Source organism: Spironucleus salmonicida, chromosome 7 (assembly GCF_000497125.1).
Source record: "Spironucleus salmonicida strain ATCC 50377 chromosome 7, whole genome shotgun sequence".
Taxonomy (NCBI): Eukaryota; Fornicata; order Diplomonadida; family Hexamitidae; genus Spironucleus; species Spironucleus salmonicida.
Window position 1 is genome coordinate 715288 of NC_090602.1, and position 13635 is coordinate 728922.

At 46.2% G+C, this 13635-nt stretch overlaps 8 protein-coding genes across 8 annotated transcripts; 4 read left to right on the forward strand and 4 right to left on the reverse strand. All coding sequences in view use genetic code 6, as the record gives it.

The window, feature by feature from the left end:
- Positions 1-12: 12 nt before the first annotated feature.
- SS50377_27162 (uncharacterized protein) lies at positions 13-1992 on the forward strand (the record flags this gene model as incomplete). Its single annotated transcript, XM_067910955.1, has 1 exon — positions 13-1992. The coding sequence occupies one exon, from the start codon at positions 13-15 to the stop codon at positions 1990-1992; it is 1980 nt and encodes a 659-aa protein (XP_067761642.1).
- Positions 1993-2259: 267 nt separating this feature from the next.
- Positions 2260-2703, reverse strand: SS50377_27163 (Calmodulin; the record flags this gene model as incomplete). Its single annotated transcript, XM_067910956.1, has 1 exon — positions 2260-2703. The coding sequence occupies one exon, from the start codon at positions 2701-2703 to the stop codon at positions 2260-2262; it is 444 nt and encodes a 147-aa protein (XP_067761643.1).
- A 174-nt stretch (positions 2704-2877) lies between these two features.
- On the reverse strand, positions 2878-3135 carry SS50377_27164 (uncharacterized protein; the record flags this gene model as incomplete). The annotated part of the gene is made up of 1 exon (XM_067910957.1): positions 2878-3135. The coding sequence occupies one exon, from the start codon at positions 3133-3135 to the stop codon at positions 2878-2880; it is 258 nt and encodes an 85-aa protein (XP_067761644.1).
- A 345-nt stretch (positions 3136-3480) lies between these two features.
- On the forward strand, positions 3481-4731 carry SS50377_27165 (Cysteine-rich membrane protein 2; the record flags this gene model as incomplete). The annotated part of the gene is made up of 1 exon (XM_067910958.1): positions 3481-4731. One exon carries the CDS (start codon positions 3481-3483, stop codon positions 4729-4731), a length of 1251 nt encoding a protein of 416 aa, XP_067761645.1.
- Positions 4732-4762: 31 nt separating this feature from the next.
- Positions 4763-5161, forward strand: SS50377_27166 (uncharacterized protein; the record flags this gene model as incomplete). The annotated part of the gene is made up of 1 exon (XM_067910959.1): positions 4763-5161. The coding sequence occupies one exon, from the start codon at positions 4763-4765 to the stop codon at positions 5159-5161; it is 399 nt and encodes a 132-aa protein (XP_067761646.1).
- A 94-nt stretch (positions 5162-5255) lies between these two features.
- On the reverse strand, positions 5256-6533 carry SS50377_27167 (uncharacterized protein; the record flags this gene model as incomplete). The annotated part of the gene is made up of 1 exon (XM_067910960.1): positions 5256-6533. One exon carries the CDS (start codon positions 6531-6533, stop codon positions 5256-5258), a length of 1278 nt encoding a protein of 425 aa, XP_067761647.1.
- Positions 6534-7315: 782 nt separating this feature from the next.
- Positions 7316-8206, forward strand: SS50377_27168 (Cysteine-rich membrane protein 2; the record flags this gene model as incomplete). Its single annotated transcript, XM_067910961.1, has 1 exon — positions 7316-8206. The coding sequence occupies one exon, from the start codon at positions 7316-7318 to the stop codon at positions 8204-8206; it is 891 nt and encodes a 296-aa protein (XP_067761648.1).
- A 680-nt stretch (positions 8207-8886) lies between these two features.
- Positions 8887-13431, reverse strand: SS50377_27169 (Xenobiotic-transporting ATPase / Multidrug resistance-associated protein; the record flags this gene model as incomplete). Its single annotated transcript, XM_067910962.1, has 1 exon — positions 8887-13431. One exon carries the CDS (start codon positions 13429-13431, stop codon positions 8887-8889), a length of 4545 nt encoding a protein of 1514 aa, XP_067761649.1.
- Positions 13432-13635: the final 204 nt, after the last annotated feature.

A 13635-nucleotide genomic window follows, 5' to 3' on the forward strand; every position in this document is an offset into this window, starting at 1 on the left:
GACCATTCCAAAATGCACTTTACAAAATCCATTTAGATAGCATTCGGTCACGAGAAGATCCCTAGAGCCCTCCTTACCACCTAAACGACAGGTGTTCTTAGAATATGCCTCACCACCCTATCATAGGAAGCTCTGTTGTCCCTGCTGCGTTGCTTGCGGCTCGGCATGTCTGGCCTTAGCGAGATCTCACTAGGGTTTGGCGATAATTAGGACCTTTTTGATGCCGGATCACGTCACGAGCAAACTGTTAACTTTAGCTAAGGGTTCCTCAACTAGCCAGGCAGCGAACAGGACAACCTCATCGAGCTACCGCCTTGCCACATAAAACCTGTAGCCTACTCACAAAAACGTACAAGTATATATATGGAAATTATTCAGGTTATTTTAAGTCATATTAGTACCATGGATAAATTGTAGGTGATTGCTCTGTATAATATGCCGAGGCTATCGTTTGTACCAGATTTCTCTCCTAATTAAAATCTATAAGTTATCATTTTAGATTACTGTTAATAATCTGTAGAATGCTTTTCTTTTTTACTTAATATATTTCTTAAGTCTAATAAAATCAGTACATTATCACTTCGATCGTGCTCTCTTGATGGGATTCATATAAAGAGTTTAGCAATATATATCAAGAAACAAATTGAATTAGTCAAAACTGCAACAGATTAAAAATTAGATATATTTATCTTAAAAATGCATGGAGCATAGAAAGTTTGTACTTTCCCATAACGTGTAGTTGCAAGATAGACATTACGTGGTATCTCTTGGCTGGATTTAAGCGAGAATAAGATGACTAATGGTTAAATCAAAGGCTTATTTGGAGCTCTATCTGATTCTAGTTAATTATAGGTATTAAATTTAAAAGGAAATAATTTTAGCTTGTAAAGAGATATAGTAACACCTGAATTTCAGAAATTTTTCAATTTCTCAATGGAAATAGGTGAAAATCCACAAAAATTAGTAATAAATAAATAGATATATGAAGATATATGCGATAAATATCATCTTAATAAAAGATAACGGGATTTGATGATGCATTTAGCGCCTGAACATCAATATTTAGGCCTAGAAACCACAAATATAGTTTTAAACTATTTACACTAGATAGCAAACATAGATCGTATTATAGCTCTATTATAAAATTCTATAGTATAATTGGTTATGAAATGTTCATCGATTATGAGTTTAACTGTGGATTCTTTTATAAACGATTTTGTAGATTATATATGTGGGCAAAGATATAAAGCCTTTATGAAATCTATTTAGCGCCTAAGTATATTTCCATAATCCTTATTAGAAAATTTGTCTCCTTTATAAATAAATTTAGAACTAATGATTGCTCACAAAGTATTAAATAAAAAATTAAAAACACAACATAAAATATAAAAATATGCCTAGTAAACAGTAAGTTTTCTTGATATTCCTACGTATTCTGGTAAAAAGAAGGCAGTCAGATACTATGGACTAAAAGAAAAAGTTAAAATGTTACGAAAAGGAAAATTTGGAATTAAACGCAAGTATATTAAAAGAATTAAGGTAACGAACACTTTAAAATAAACCAAATAATAAGAAACATAAAACCCTTCATTAGATGAACTTTTTGATCTTTAATAAAGATATAAAGAATTATAATAACAACATAATATTCTTATTTCATCATACAAAAATAATAATGTTAAAGTTTGTGAGGATATTTAAAGCGTTGAAATTGTAAAAGGAATAGTAACTCCTCGAAATGTTGATACGTAATAATCTAGTGTTTTAAAATCAGACCCACTTGATTAATATCTATTTTAGAGGGTTTTAGATGGAGCGATTCGAGCTCTAACCATAGTTCATTAAGGAAAATAATTTGCATAATAATATTATGAAACTAACAAAAATGAGGTGTTAAATTAATGTGAACTTGTATATTAAAAAATTCATAATGGCAGAATTCCTGAAGATGCTGTAACCGCAGTTTTGATATCTCGCTTTAGTGAGTGGTGAAATATATATTATTTACATACATATATTTGTGACGTGATCCGGCATCAAAAAGGTCCTAATTATCGCCAAACCCTAGTGAGATCTCGCTAAGGCCAGACATGCCGAGCCGCAAGCAACGCAGCAGGGACAACAGAGCTTCCTATGATAGGGTGGTGAGGCATATTCTAAGAACACCTGTCGTTTAGGTGGTAAGGAGGGCTCTAGGGATCTTCTCGTGACCGAATGCTATCTAAATGGATTTTGTAAAGTGCATTTTGGAATGGTCACTCAGTCTTTAATGAACTCGGTAACAAGGTCCACGAAACGCAGGTAACTAATAGACTGATCTGGAGAGTCTGTGAACTGCAGGAGAAGGTGGAGGAGCTCCTCCTTTGGTAGCTTACATCCGAGCTTCATCATTATCTTAATGAACTCGCGCGAGTCCACCGTCCCAGAATGGTCAGTGTCAGCGGCAAAGAATAGCATGGCCGGGAGGTTCTCCGGGTTCGAGTTCATTGCCACGTACATGAAGTGGTTGAACTCCGGCTTATCGAGCAGGCCGTCGTTATTCTCGTCGAACAGCGTAATGATGTTTACGATATCCATAGTAGTCATGTTCACACCCAACTCTCGGAGAAAGCGCCAGAGCTCTCGCACGTTAATACGCCCATCACCAGAAGTATCAAACGCGTCGAAGATTTTCTCGAACAGTTTATTGAGCTGCCTCTGCATTTGAAAGGGTATGGTTTTAAAATTGTATATTATCCATATATGCAAACCCAGTTTCTGCACTTGGTCGGTCCACTCGCCCAGCCGACGTTAGTGCCGCAAACCTTAATTCACTCGGGATGTATTTATTCTTCTGATCAGATTTGGGCACCGAGATATGCGTTGAGCCCTTTTGCTTCACTGCTGTAACTCCCACTTCTTCGTCCCAGGAGTTTTACTGATCACTACCTCGTACTCGCACCCCCACAGCTTACCCAGCCTCGCTTTGATTATTGCTTTCTCTGTATCACCATCCTCACCATCGATGAACCTGCCGATAATTTCTAAGTTCTATTTAGGGAACATCACCGCCAGACAGGCGCACTCCGTCTTCCCAGCAGAAGGTAGGTACTGGTTTCCCAGGTGTGGAACTTTAAAATTTAGCATTAGCTTCATACTTCTATTTTTATTTAATAATTATATCTTATGTTATAGTTATCATAGATTTATATAATTAATATTTGACCAGTAAAATTATTCAAATCCATTAAATAAGTTTATAGAATATCATGATTTTATGTAATATTTAATATTTTTAACTTAATTTTACTATAACTTGCTGATATCATTATAATACTATAAAATTGTTATAAATAAAATATTGTATTATTTTAATTTTCTATAATTTATATGTTTTCAGCATTTGCATTATAAGTATAACTTTCCCGGGGACAATTTTCCAATCTTACAAGTTCGATAAATAATTAGAAAATGAATTTTGTTACTTTTACCACTCCCCAAATGTCTTGCGCCGAAGTGCTTAACTGCAACGAGTGCTCCATCGCAGACCCGACAGAATGCGCGACCTGTTCTGCGTACCTCAACTACAACTCCAGCACCAAAAAGTGCGAGTGTGCCAAGGGCTCTGGTATCGGCTGCCCCAATGGTCAGTCGTGCGCCCAGGAAGCAGGGATCTGTGTAGATAAGCACGAGTGCTACAAAATCGATAACTGCACACACTGCACCTTCAAGGACCACCGCAAGTGCTACAAATGCGTCACGGGCATGTTCCTCTCCGACGACGGCACCGCGTGTGCCAGCTTGGCCCCGTGCAAGGGGATCAAATACTGCAACGCCTGCAACCCTGAGGCTCCATCCAAGTGTGCAAAGTGCCTATCTGGCCTGCACCCGTCCGCGAACGGCTCCGTCTGCGAGTGCGAGGTGGGCTCCGGCTAGAAGTGCCCCAGCAGGTTCGGGTGCTCCCCCACGAAGGGTGGCTGCATCCCCAGCGACACCTGCAAGAGCGACGTCAACTGCACCTTCTGCTCCATCCACGACCGCGCAGTCTGCGTCACGTGCCGGCAGGGGTTCGCGCTCGACTTGAAGACCGGGCTCTGCGCCTCCAACGAGACATGCCGCGCCATCGCCGGGTGCTCGGGCTGCCATCTGGTCGACTCCGCGCTGTGCGGCAGGTGCGAGTACAACCTCGCCCCGAACACTACCGGGACCGTGTGCGAGTGCCACCCCGGGTCCGGTACGGGCTGCGACACGGGGCACTCCTGCGCCCTCTACGCGAGGGTGTGTGTGCGCAAAAACGCCTGCCTCAGCGCGCCCGAGCTGATCCCAGACTGCAGCAGCTGCACCTACCTCGACAACAGGCTCTGCTACGCCTGCGAGGCGGGCTTCACGGTGTCCCTGGACCGCAAGACCTGCATCAGGGACGACGCCTGCCTCGCCATCGCCGGGTGCACGGGCTGCACCAAGCTCCAGCCCGACCGCTGCTCGGCGTGCGCGGACGGCCACCAGGCGGACATCCACGGGGCCGCCTGCCTGTGCGGGGGGAAGACCCACTGCGGTGAGGGCGTCGTCTGCGAGCAGGGCGCGTGCCCGGCGGCGGCCGTGGTGAACAGGCTGGGTGCGGGCTCCATCGCGGGCATCGCCGTGGGGGTGGCCCTAGGCGTCTGCGTGCTCGCTGCGGCAGCGGTGATGGTGGTGCGCGCGGTGAAGAGCAGGGCCGTGGCGAAGGTCGAGAGGGACATCGCCTATATCTGAGGTATTCGATCACTTTCCACTGCCGCTCCGAATGTCATTCGCGCACAACCAGCCCGCCTGGGAGCACCACGGCCAGCACGCCCGCAACCACCAGGTGCACGCGCTCACCCGAGGTCCCCACCTGCGTGTGTGCACCGACGATGCGGCCAGCGCGCGGAGGGCCATGAACGCCACTGTGGAGCAGGAGGTCGTGCCGGAGGGCATGGAGGTGGTCGAGGCGCGGGACCACGGCGTCGCGCGCAGGCAGCTCATGTTCGACCTTACCCAGCACCACCTCCTCGCGCGGAAGCTGCTCCAGGACCGTGGCGCGCACGACGCCCTCATCCTCCAGACCCAGGAGCGGCTCGCAGCGCTCGAGGCCTTCCTCGCCGCCAACGCCCCCAAGAGGCTACTCAGGAAGGTGGACCGCCGCTTCAAGGACCGCAGGTGAGGGCGGATAGGCGCGAGTGAGCAGTTGATTCAACCGTGGCGGCAGGCCTGCAGAGCTGGGCGCTGGCAGAAAGGCGAAGTGCGGCAGCAAACTCTCACTCAGCACCCAAGTCGACGCCGATGTGCACCCAGCTGCGGTCCACGTAGCAGACGACCTGGCTCGAGAGCACCGCGCCCAGCACGTTGTCCACCGAGTAGTCGTAGGGGGCGAAGCTGGCGGCGACGTGGGCCTCCAGCAAGGCGACCTCGGCCGCGGTCAGCAGCGTCGGGGACGAGACCAGGTGCGCCAGGCTGATGCCGAATACTCCGGTCCCGCCGCGCGTGCTGGTCAGCACCACGGGCTCCAGGTACAGCAGCGCCTCTGACCGCCCGTCCGCCTCGACGTCCACGCGGAGCCGCGCCCCGGTGTTGCGGAACTCCAGCAGCGTCAGGTTCGCGATGGCCACGCGCTCGCTGACCGCGCGGTTGCTGGGCCTCTGCAGGTACAGCGCGAAGCCCGCGTTGAACACGCTCCGCTCGAGCAGGTACTGCACGTCGCTGTTCGAGTAGTAGGCCGGCGGCGGCGCGATCTCGGCATCGAACCAGCCCTCACACCGGCGGGTCACGGGCTCCAGCATCGCCCGCTGGCCCGTGTAGGCGACGTGCAGGAGTCCGCCGCGCACCTCGATCCCCGCGAAGGGCCGCTGGTCGCTGATGACGTCCGCCGAGGCCACGCTGCGGGACTCCTGCGGCATGCTCGCGAGCATCCCCAGCAGCCCCTCGCTGATGCTCGTGAGCAGCGTGTCCCCGAGCTCGCCGTTCAGCTGGGCCTCGATGACGGAGGTGAGGAGGCCGCTGAGGGCGTTCAGGATCACCTGCAGCCCGCACCGGAACTTGACGCGGAAGGTCTTCACCTGCAGCTGCGCGCGGACGGGGGCGAGCTGGTACCGGGCCCTGCACGCCGGGTCGGGGAAGCGCACCTCCACGTAGGCGCCGGCCGCGAGGTCCTCGATCGCGATCTCCAGCGTCCCCGCGTCCTGCAGGTAGGGGAAGCTGCGCTGGGTGATGGCGAGCTGGAAGAGGAAGGCGAGCGAGGTGTTTGCGATCCGCAGGTAGGCCTCATCCGCGACGAGCCGGAAGGACACGCCTCCGACGGTGATCGCGCTGAACCGGCCGCCGCTGAGCTCCACGTCGAATCCCGCGATGCGGAAGGCGAGCGTCGGGATCTGCAGGCTGGCGATCAGGTCCCGCAGGGCAGCGTTGACGTTCGCTGTTGCGTAGCGGCTCAGGCCAGCGGGCGTGAGCATGACGTGCACGCCGGCGTCCGCCTCCGCGGGAGCCTCGTTGTCGTAGGTGGCGGGGTAGCAGGCCTGGCAGAGTACGGCGAACATCATTCTGGCTGCTACTAAGTATACGATTCGGAGCCGGACGCGAACAAACCGGCCCTCGCAGGAGCGGTAAAAGAGAGATTTGCGGTGTCCGCTCCGCGCGCTGGAAGGAACTAAAGTGTCACTCGGAGCCCTCGGCCGCCTCGAAGGTCTTGAAGCCGCTCACGTAGTCCCGCGAGCTGACGCGGGGCGTGGTGGCCATCCGAGGCGAGCGCAGGCTCTCGACGACCGTCCCGGGCCGGGCCGAGAAGATGAGCTGCAGGGCGTACTGGTTTTTGGCTTTGAAACCCTCCATTCTGGGCGTCCGCGGATAGTGAGTTTGCCATAGTATTACGGTACTGTAGACGGAAGCAAACCACTCCGCTCGGTGGAGTTTGAATACTAAGCGGGGACGAAAAACCGGAATAGGGAAGGGGTTTTGGAGATAATATTACCGCATGGGAGGTATAAGGGGCGGAAGCCTCTCCTATAACGCAAATGGGAGTTTTGCGAGGCAGGCGACCTTGCGGCTGCACAGCGCATCCTGGCCAGGCTGCATAAATGCCCACGCACCTCGCTGCCGACTGCTGCTGAAAGTGGCGCTTGGAGCCGCTTCGGGAAGGCGCAGTTGCGCAGCTCAAAGGCCGCAGTGCGCGCATAACAGCTAACCTGCCTTCCAGAAGGGAATGCTTGCTTAAGCTAGCCACGCCCCAGCCTTAGCGCGGGTGCGCCACTTGCTTTACTCCCACTCCTAACGATGAGCGCAGTTATTATACTATGGTACCCACATATAAAACAAATCCAATCGAATGTCCGAGGCTGGAAAGTGCACCAACACGATCGACATGTGCCTAGCTGGCACGTTCTGCCCTGCATCTGGCACCGAGGAGGTAGCCTGCAAGTCCTGCGCCTCCGGGACCATCGCCCCAGGCCAGGGCTGCAACTGCACCGCCGACATCCCAACGCCAAACTGCGCGGCCTGCGGTGGCAATAAGTGCTCGCAATGCCTCCCCGGCACCTACCTCAGCGCCGCCGGCCTGTGCCCCGCGTGCGACGCGAGCTGCAAAACGTGCCAGACCGACGCGGCGCACTGCCTGACCTGCCAGGATGGCCTTGTGCTCGAGAACGCGACCTGCCGCATGCGCTGCACGGCGCACAAGGACTGCGCGGACATCAACCTGGGCTTCTGCGACGCCGCCTCGGGGCGCTGTGCGCCGTGCTTCGCGGGATGCCTGCGCTGCACCTCCGCCGCGTTCTGCGTTGCCTGCAGCGGCAACGGCACCAACACCGTCCTGACTGTCGACGGCCAGTGCACACCGAAGTGCGCGAATCTGGCAGAGGGCCAGTACTGCCGGAACGGCGCCCCGGCGTCCTGCGACGTCCACTCCACCTCGGCCTGCAAGTGCGGGAGCGCGAAGAACTGCGCGGTCTGTTCGGGCCAGAACGGCGGCTGCGGCGCCTGTCTGCCGCACGTTCTGCTGGATGCCGCGGGGGCGTGCGGCGCCTGCGCGGAGGGCTACGAGGCCTTCGGGGATCTGTGCGTGTCGGCCGCTGGGGAGTCGCCGTCGCCGTCGGACCGTCTGGGCGGGGGCGCGATTGCAGGCATCGTAATCGGCGTGCTGGCGGTCACGGGGGCCGTGGGGGGCGGCCTGGCGTACTATTTCACAATGCGCTCCAAGAAGTATTTGCTGCTGAAGTGAGGTTTGGGTATTTGGGATGGGCGGACGGGTTCGTGCTGGGCGGTTTTGCCGGCGAAGGTGCGACTTCCGATGCGGCCTAAGGTGGTAGATAGGAGCCGTCCATTCTGCGGCTCGCAGTATGTATTACCCCCAATCGGGCGAGTGCGAGAACACTGGGGCGCGACGAGAATGCTAGTTTTGTGCTGGCTAAGGCTTGGTCTGCGCCGCACTGGGGCTGGGGATTGAGCGTGCACGGGGTAGCCTTTGCATGCGATTTGTGCGCAAAAGGTCAGCAAAGTTGGCGTGCATTCGCGAGTAAGTCTCCGCTTAGGGTTGTAGCGCGGATCTATACTCTTGACGGCGCGCGGCTTCCAAAGAATGCGACGCCGACTACCTCGGTCTGCGAATGCGCAGAGTACGGATTCGTTGGGCCATAGCCTGAATCTGCACCGCCTGGGCACCTACGCAGGAAAGGCAGGCCATGCCCCTGAGGTGTACTGCACACGAATCTTGCGGTCCATTGCTACCCGCTAAGAAGCCGTATTGCACGTTCAGCCGCCACGTCTCCTCGAAATCAGAATTGCTGCGTGCTTGCTGCTGCATTAGACGCGCCAGTTTTGTACTAAGATGACAGCGCCCTCCTGTGTTGCTACAGGCCCTTTTCCAAATAAGGCCCAGTGCAAAACAGCTACACAGCAAAGTCACTCAGTGGGCACGCAGTCTTTGGCCATCTGGATTAGCCGTTGGCTCATTTCATCGCCAGTCTTCATGACCATGTCATAAAACTGGCCTCGCTGCTAAATTAGGTCGTATACGCCTCCCATCTCCACGATTTCGCCCTTGTCGACTACGATAACCTTATCGAAATCTATGATGGTATCTAGCCGGTGGGCAATTGACAGGATAGCCGTGCCGTGCAGAGTGTCGCGCAGTGTTCTCTGTATCAGCGCATCGTTTTCTCGGTCGACCTGAGCCGTTGCTTCGTCTAATATCACTAAGCAGCAATTTTTGATAAGAGCTCTAGCAACGCAGACAAGCTGCTTTTATCCTGCACTAAGATTATCCCCATTCTGACTAATTTTACAATCAAGACCGCCTGGTTGATTTCTGAAGAATGTGCCCATTTATACTGAATCAAGAACTCTCCAGAGCTCAGTATCCTGGATTTTCACAATATCTGTTTTTACATTTTCTGCATCAGCTTAAGAACGTTAGCAAAGCTGTTATCGCAAAGTTCCAGAGAACAAGAAAGGGTCTTGCGGAATGATCGTAATCGCTCCCCTAGCAGTATGAAGCCCCAATTTACGTATATCGACTCCATCTATTATTATCTCTGCACCCTCTTCGGCTTCGGCAAGTCTAAATAATGCCTACGTAATAGACGACTTTCCTGCCCCGGTTCTGCCGACAATACCAATATGCTCACCTGGCATGATCTTGAAATTAATATTCTTCAAAACTAGGTCAAGTTCAGGCCTATAACGGAATGACAGGTTTTTAATTTCTATAGCCGAACTTTTGACCGGCCAGTTCTCAGGTACCTTTGCATTATTAACGAAAACGCCTTCTACCGGAAGTTCAGAATATTCGATGACGCGCTCAACTGAAGCCATTTCAGAGTCAACTTGGACCATTGTATTTACGAAATCTAGTAAAATGTAAGTAATGGTAAACGCTTACGAAATAATAACACCAGTGTACGTTGCGAATGAGAAGCTTAATGGTGTGACAAGAAGGCATATTAGTGTTACTAAAAATGCAAAAGTTGCGCAAAGAGCACTAAGTCTGAAAGCCATCCACCTGCTTAAAATTAGGCTTAAATAATTTGCGTGGATATTGGTTTTGATCTGTTCTCTAAATTTTGCCTGGAAATCCTTTTATCTACCATAAGATCTTATGGTTAATAGGCAGTCTACAGTTTCACCACACGTAGCAAATACTGGAGAGCGAGTAATGGCATCTATACGTTTTAATTGAGGGAAAACTTTCCTAAAACTTACGAAAATTGAGATAAAAATTATGATTGCTGGTATAATTAGGACCAACACGGGATAATTAATGATTGCCATAGAAATTATCATTGATATAATCATGAAAAATGTCTGTAAACAATACTAAAGTTGATTCATGATATTAAAATCCACAGAGTCTGTATCTTTGGCAAACCTATTTTAAATTCTGCCTTATGGAGTAGTGTCAAAGAACGACATTTTTTGTCTGATTACAGTACAAAGCATTTTAAGATGAAGTCTTTAAGCTGCATCAATACAAAATTTGATGAAAAGAATATTACAGCTGTAGACTGATATAATAATAACTACTGTGCATCCAATATAAAGGTACAAATAATTTGGTGAACTTTTAACTTATTGTAAAGGGAAAGTTGAACCGGATTAAGTAATACATTGGACTATACTAGGTAAATCAGCTGGTGTATTTAAGAATGCGTTACATGATTAAAGCTAAGGTTTTCCTGTTGTAGATGGGCAAACACTATTTGGGCATTATGCGAGGCACGCTGGCCTTAAATCTTAACTTCCACTCCAACCATATGCATCCTAACTCCATTATGAAATTAAAATTGTGGTATACTATAAAACAGAATAATTTATAACGTAGAACACAAAGGCAATAATTAACCATGAAAAGGTACCAGACGTAATCCATTTCATATAAGCTTTTCCTGAAACAGTACCACTGCCTGATTACTTCTCTTCTTCTGTCAATTTTCCATCGTTTTCCTATGGTTTTTCTTCTATAACAGGTATTACTGATATTCCCGTCTACTCTTTCTTTTCAACCATTTTATCTATAACAGATTCCTCAGCCGCCTTAGATATTTAAGATGATGAAACATTATCTGTTAAACCCATAATTGATATATTAGCTGCCATCATTTCTTCAATATTTCCAACAAAATTGAACTTTCCGTCAACTAAGTTAATAATCTTATCGCAATCAACAAAGAAATGAGTTTAATGAGATGCTATGACTACAGTTTTACCTTTACTAATAAGATAATCTTTTATAGCATCATTCCAAAGTTTATGACCAACATGAGAATCCACGGCAGACAATGGATCGTCTAACAAGTAAATATCACAATCAGAATAAACTGCTCTAGCTAAAGCAACTCTAGCCTTTTATCCTCCTGATAGAGTAACACCTTTACCTCCAACTTCAGTTTAATCTCCAGCACCCATTATTTTAAAATCTGGTAACAAGCAACATACATCGCATACTTTATCATATTTTTCTCTATTATATACTTTGCCAAATGTGATATTGTCTCTTACAGTTGCATTAAATATAGATGGATTTTATGGGAAATACGCCACTGATCCGTTGATTTTAATAAAAATATCTTCTAACTCTTAAATTTATTTGGGTATTTAAACGCCATCATATTCAAAAGTCAAATATTGCAAATCTTCATCTTAGTTAACTTATTTTTTATTTGTTTAATTTAATCTAAGCTCACCTAAAATGGAATGGAAAAATGATGATTTACCAGAACCTACTGGCCCACAAATGCCAATTAATTAACCATGTTTTATATCCAACTCTAAGTCATGTAATACATTGGGCAGATCTTATAATTAACTAACCTTTGTTTTTTAAATTAATTTTTACATTGTTCTTATTTAAACACAAAGTTTTTTAGCCTTAAGTAGAATAGGATCTGATTTAAGTATTTCAAATCTAATAGGAAGATATTATTATAAATTTTCTAATCTGGAAACAAAAATAACATCCAGCTCTACGCACCAGATATCCACAATAGATTAATGTATAATCTCTTTATCAATGTTATTTGAAAATTCTTCTTTTTCTTCAGGTAATAATGCATCCAACACAACAGATTTAACTAATTCTTGATATTTCAATGTCAATTTAGGAAGGGTTGACGTTATTTACTTTAAAATAGCAATATTTTCTTTAAAGAATGGGTCTAAAATAGGAGGAACAAACTAGTCTTTAGCACTTGCCCAAGTAAATGAAGGTTTGTTGATGATTTCAATTGCACTATCACCACTTTTTTCTTTATTAAGAACGACTCCATTATCACGCTCGGGAAGAGTCATGAAATTACCAATACGGTTAGCAGAAATAACTGCATCAGAAAAATAACTTAAAACCATAGGCAAAATAATAATTGCTATAGCTAAAAACTAAAATAAGAACAGCATTGTAAAAGCTTATGATAAGTCAAATCTATTTAAAGCTAGCATCGTACCAAAAGTAATTATAACCATTAATGGGGCTGCTATAGATTTTACAACTGTAAAAGTTGTAATTGCAAGACCATATTTAAATAATTACTATACCTCTAGCCGTCTAATATTTTAAAGTCTTTTTTCTGAAATATCCTCCATAGAAAAAAGTTTTACTACTTTAATACCGTTAAGAATTTCAGTAGTTTTTTAAATACGTAAATCTCTAATATTTGTACCTCTTCTTTACACTGCAAAAAGAGAACTCATAACAAGAGATATTACTGGGAAAACTAGTAAATATACTATTAATCCTAAAAATGTCATAGGATCCACATTAATTGCCATATATATAATATATGCACACATATCTAAGGGAATCTGGAATACTAATGGGAAAAAGTACATTAAAAGGGCCATTTTCTGCGTATCAGTATAAAGCAAATTTACTAAATTTCCTGTGGACGAATTTGATCTAGCATGGTTAGACAATCTCAAAATTTTATTATACAGTAGATCTAGAAAACCAGTATTAATACAGGTTGCCATTTTAAGTGACTTTTAATATGCTAATGCTTCAGAAAATGTCTTAGTATATTATGCTATTCCAACAAGAATTAAATAAGGATATAATTACTTAAAAATTTTTGCAAGACCTGTTAAATAGGGAATCATAACATATTTTGGTGTTCCAGCTAATAATTAATCACAATCAGCAAAGGTAGAAGGCATTAGTATCGATGTAAATTTTTAAACAGCAAGTGGTGATATTATTGCGCTAAGCGAAAGTAATGGTGTGGTTATAAATAATACTTATAGTTTATTAATATTAGCTTTAAGAGCAGTATTAAAAAAGCTAGGTTTTTTCCCTTGTTTTACTTTATCATTATAAGTCTTCATAATTTAAGCTGCTGTTACAGCCGGGTTGAACTCCTCATCTAGTTTTCCAATATCATTTCCCGTTACTAATTCACCACTTTTAATTCTTTTAATTAGTGGATTCATCCATGAGAATGTTATCATGTCCCTCATTTTTTTAAGGAACGGGTAATAAGATCCACAAATTAATCAGCATAAATAATCCATATAAAACGTATTTTACAACTCAAAAATATGTAAACATGTTATATAAATATTTTTATGTATGAATACTTATCTATATTCTAAGTAATCTGTAAAAAAAATAATATTCATTTGTTTCTGTATAATATTGATAATATATCTTAATTTAACGTA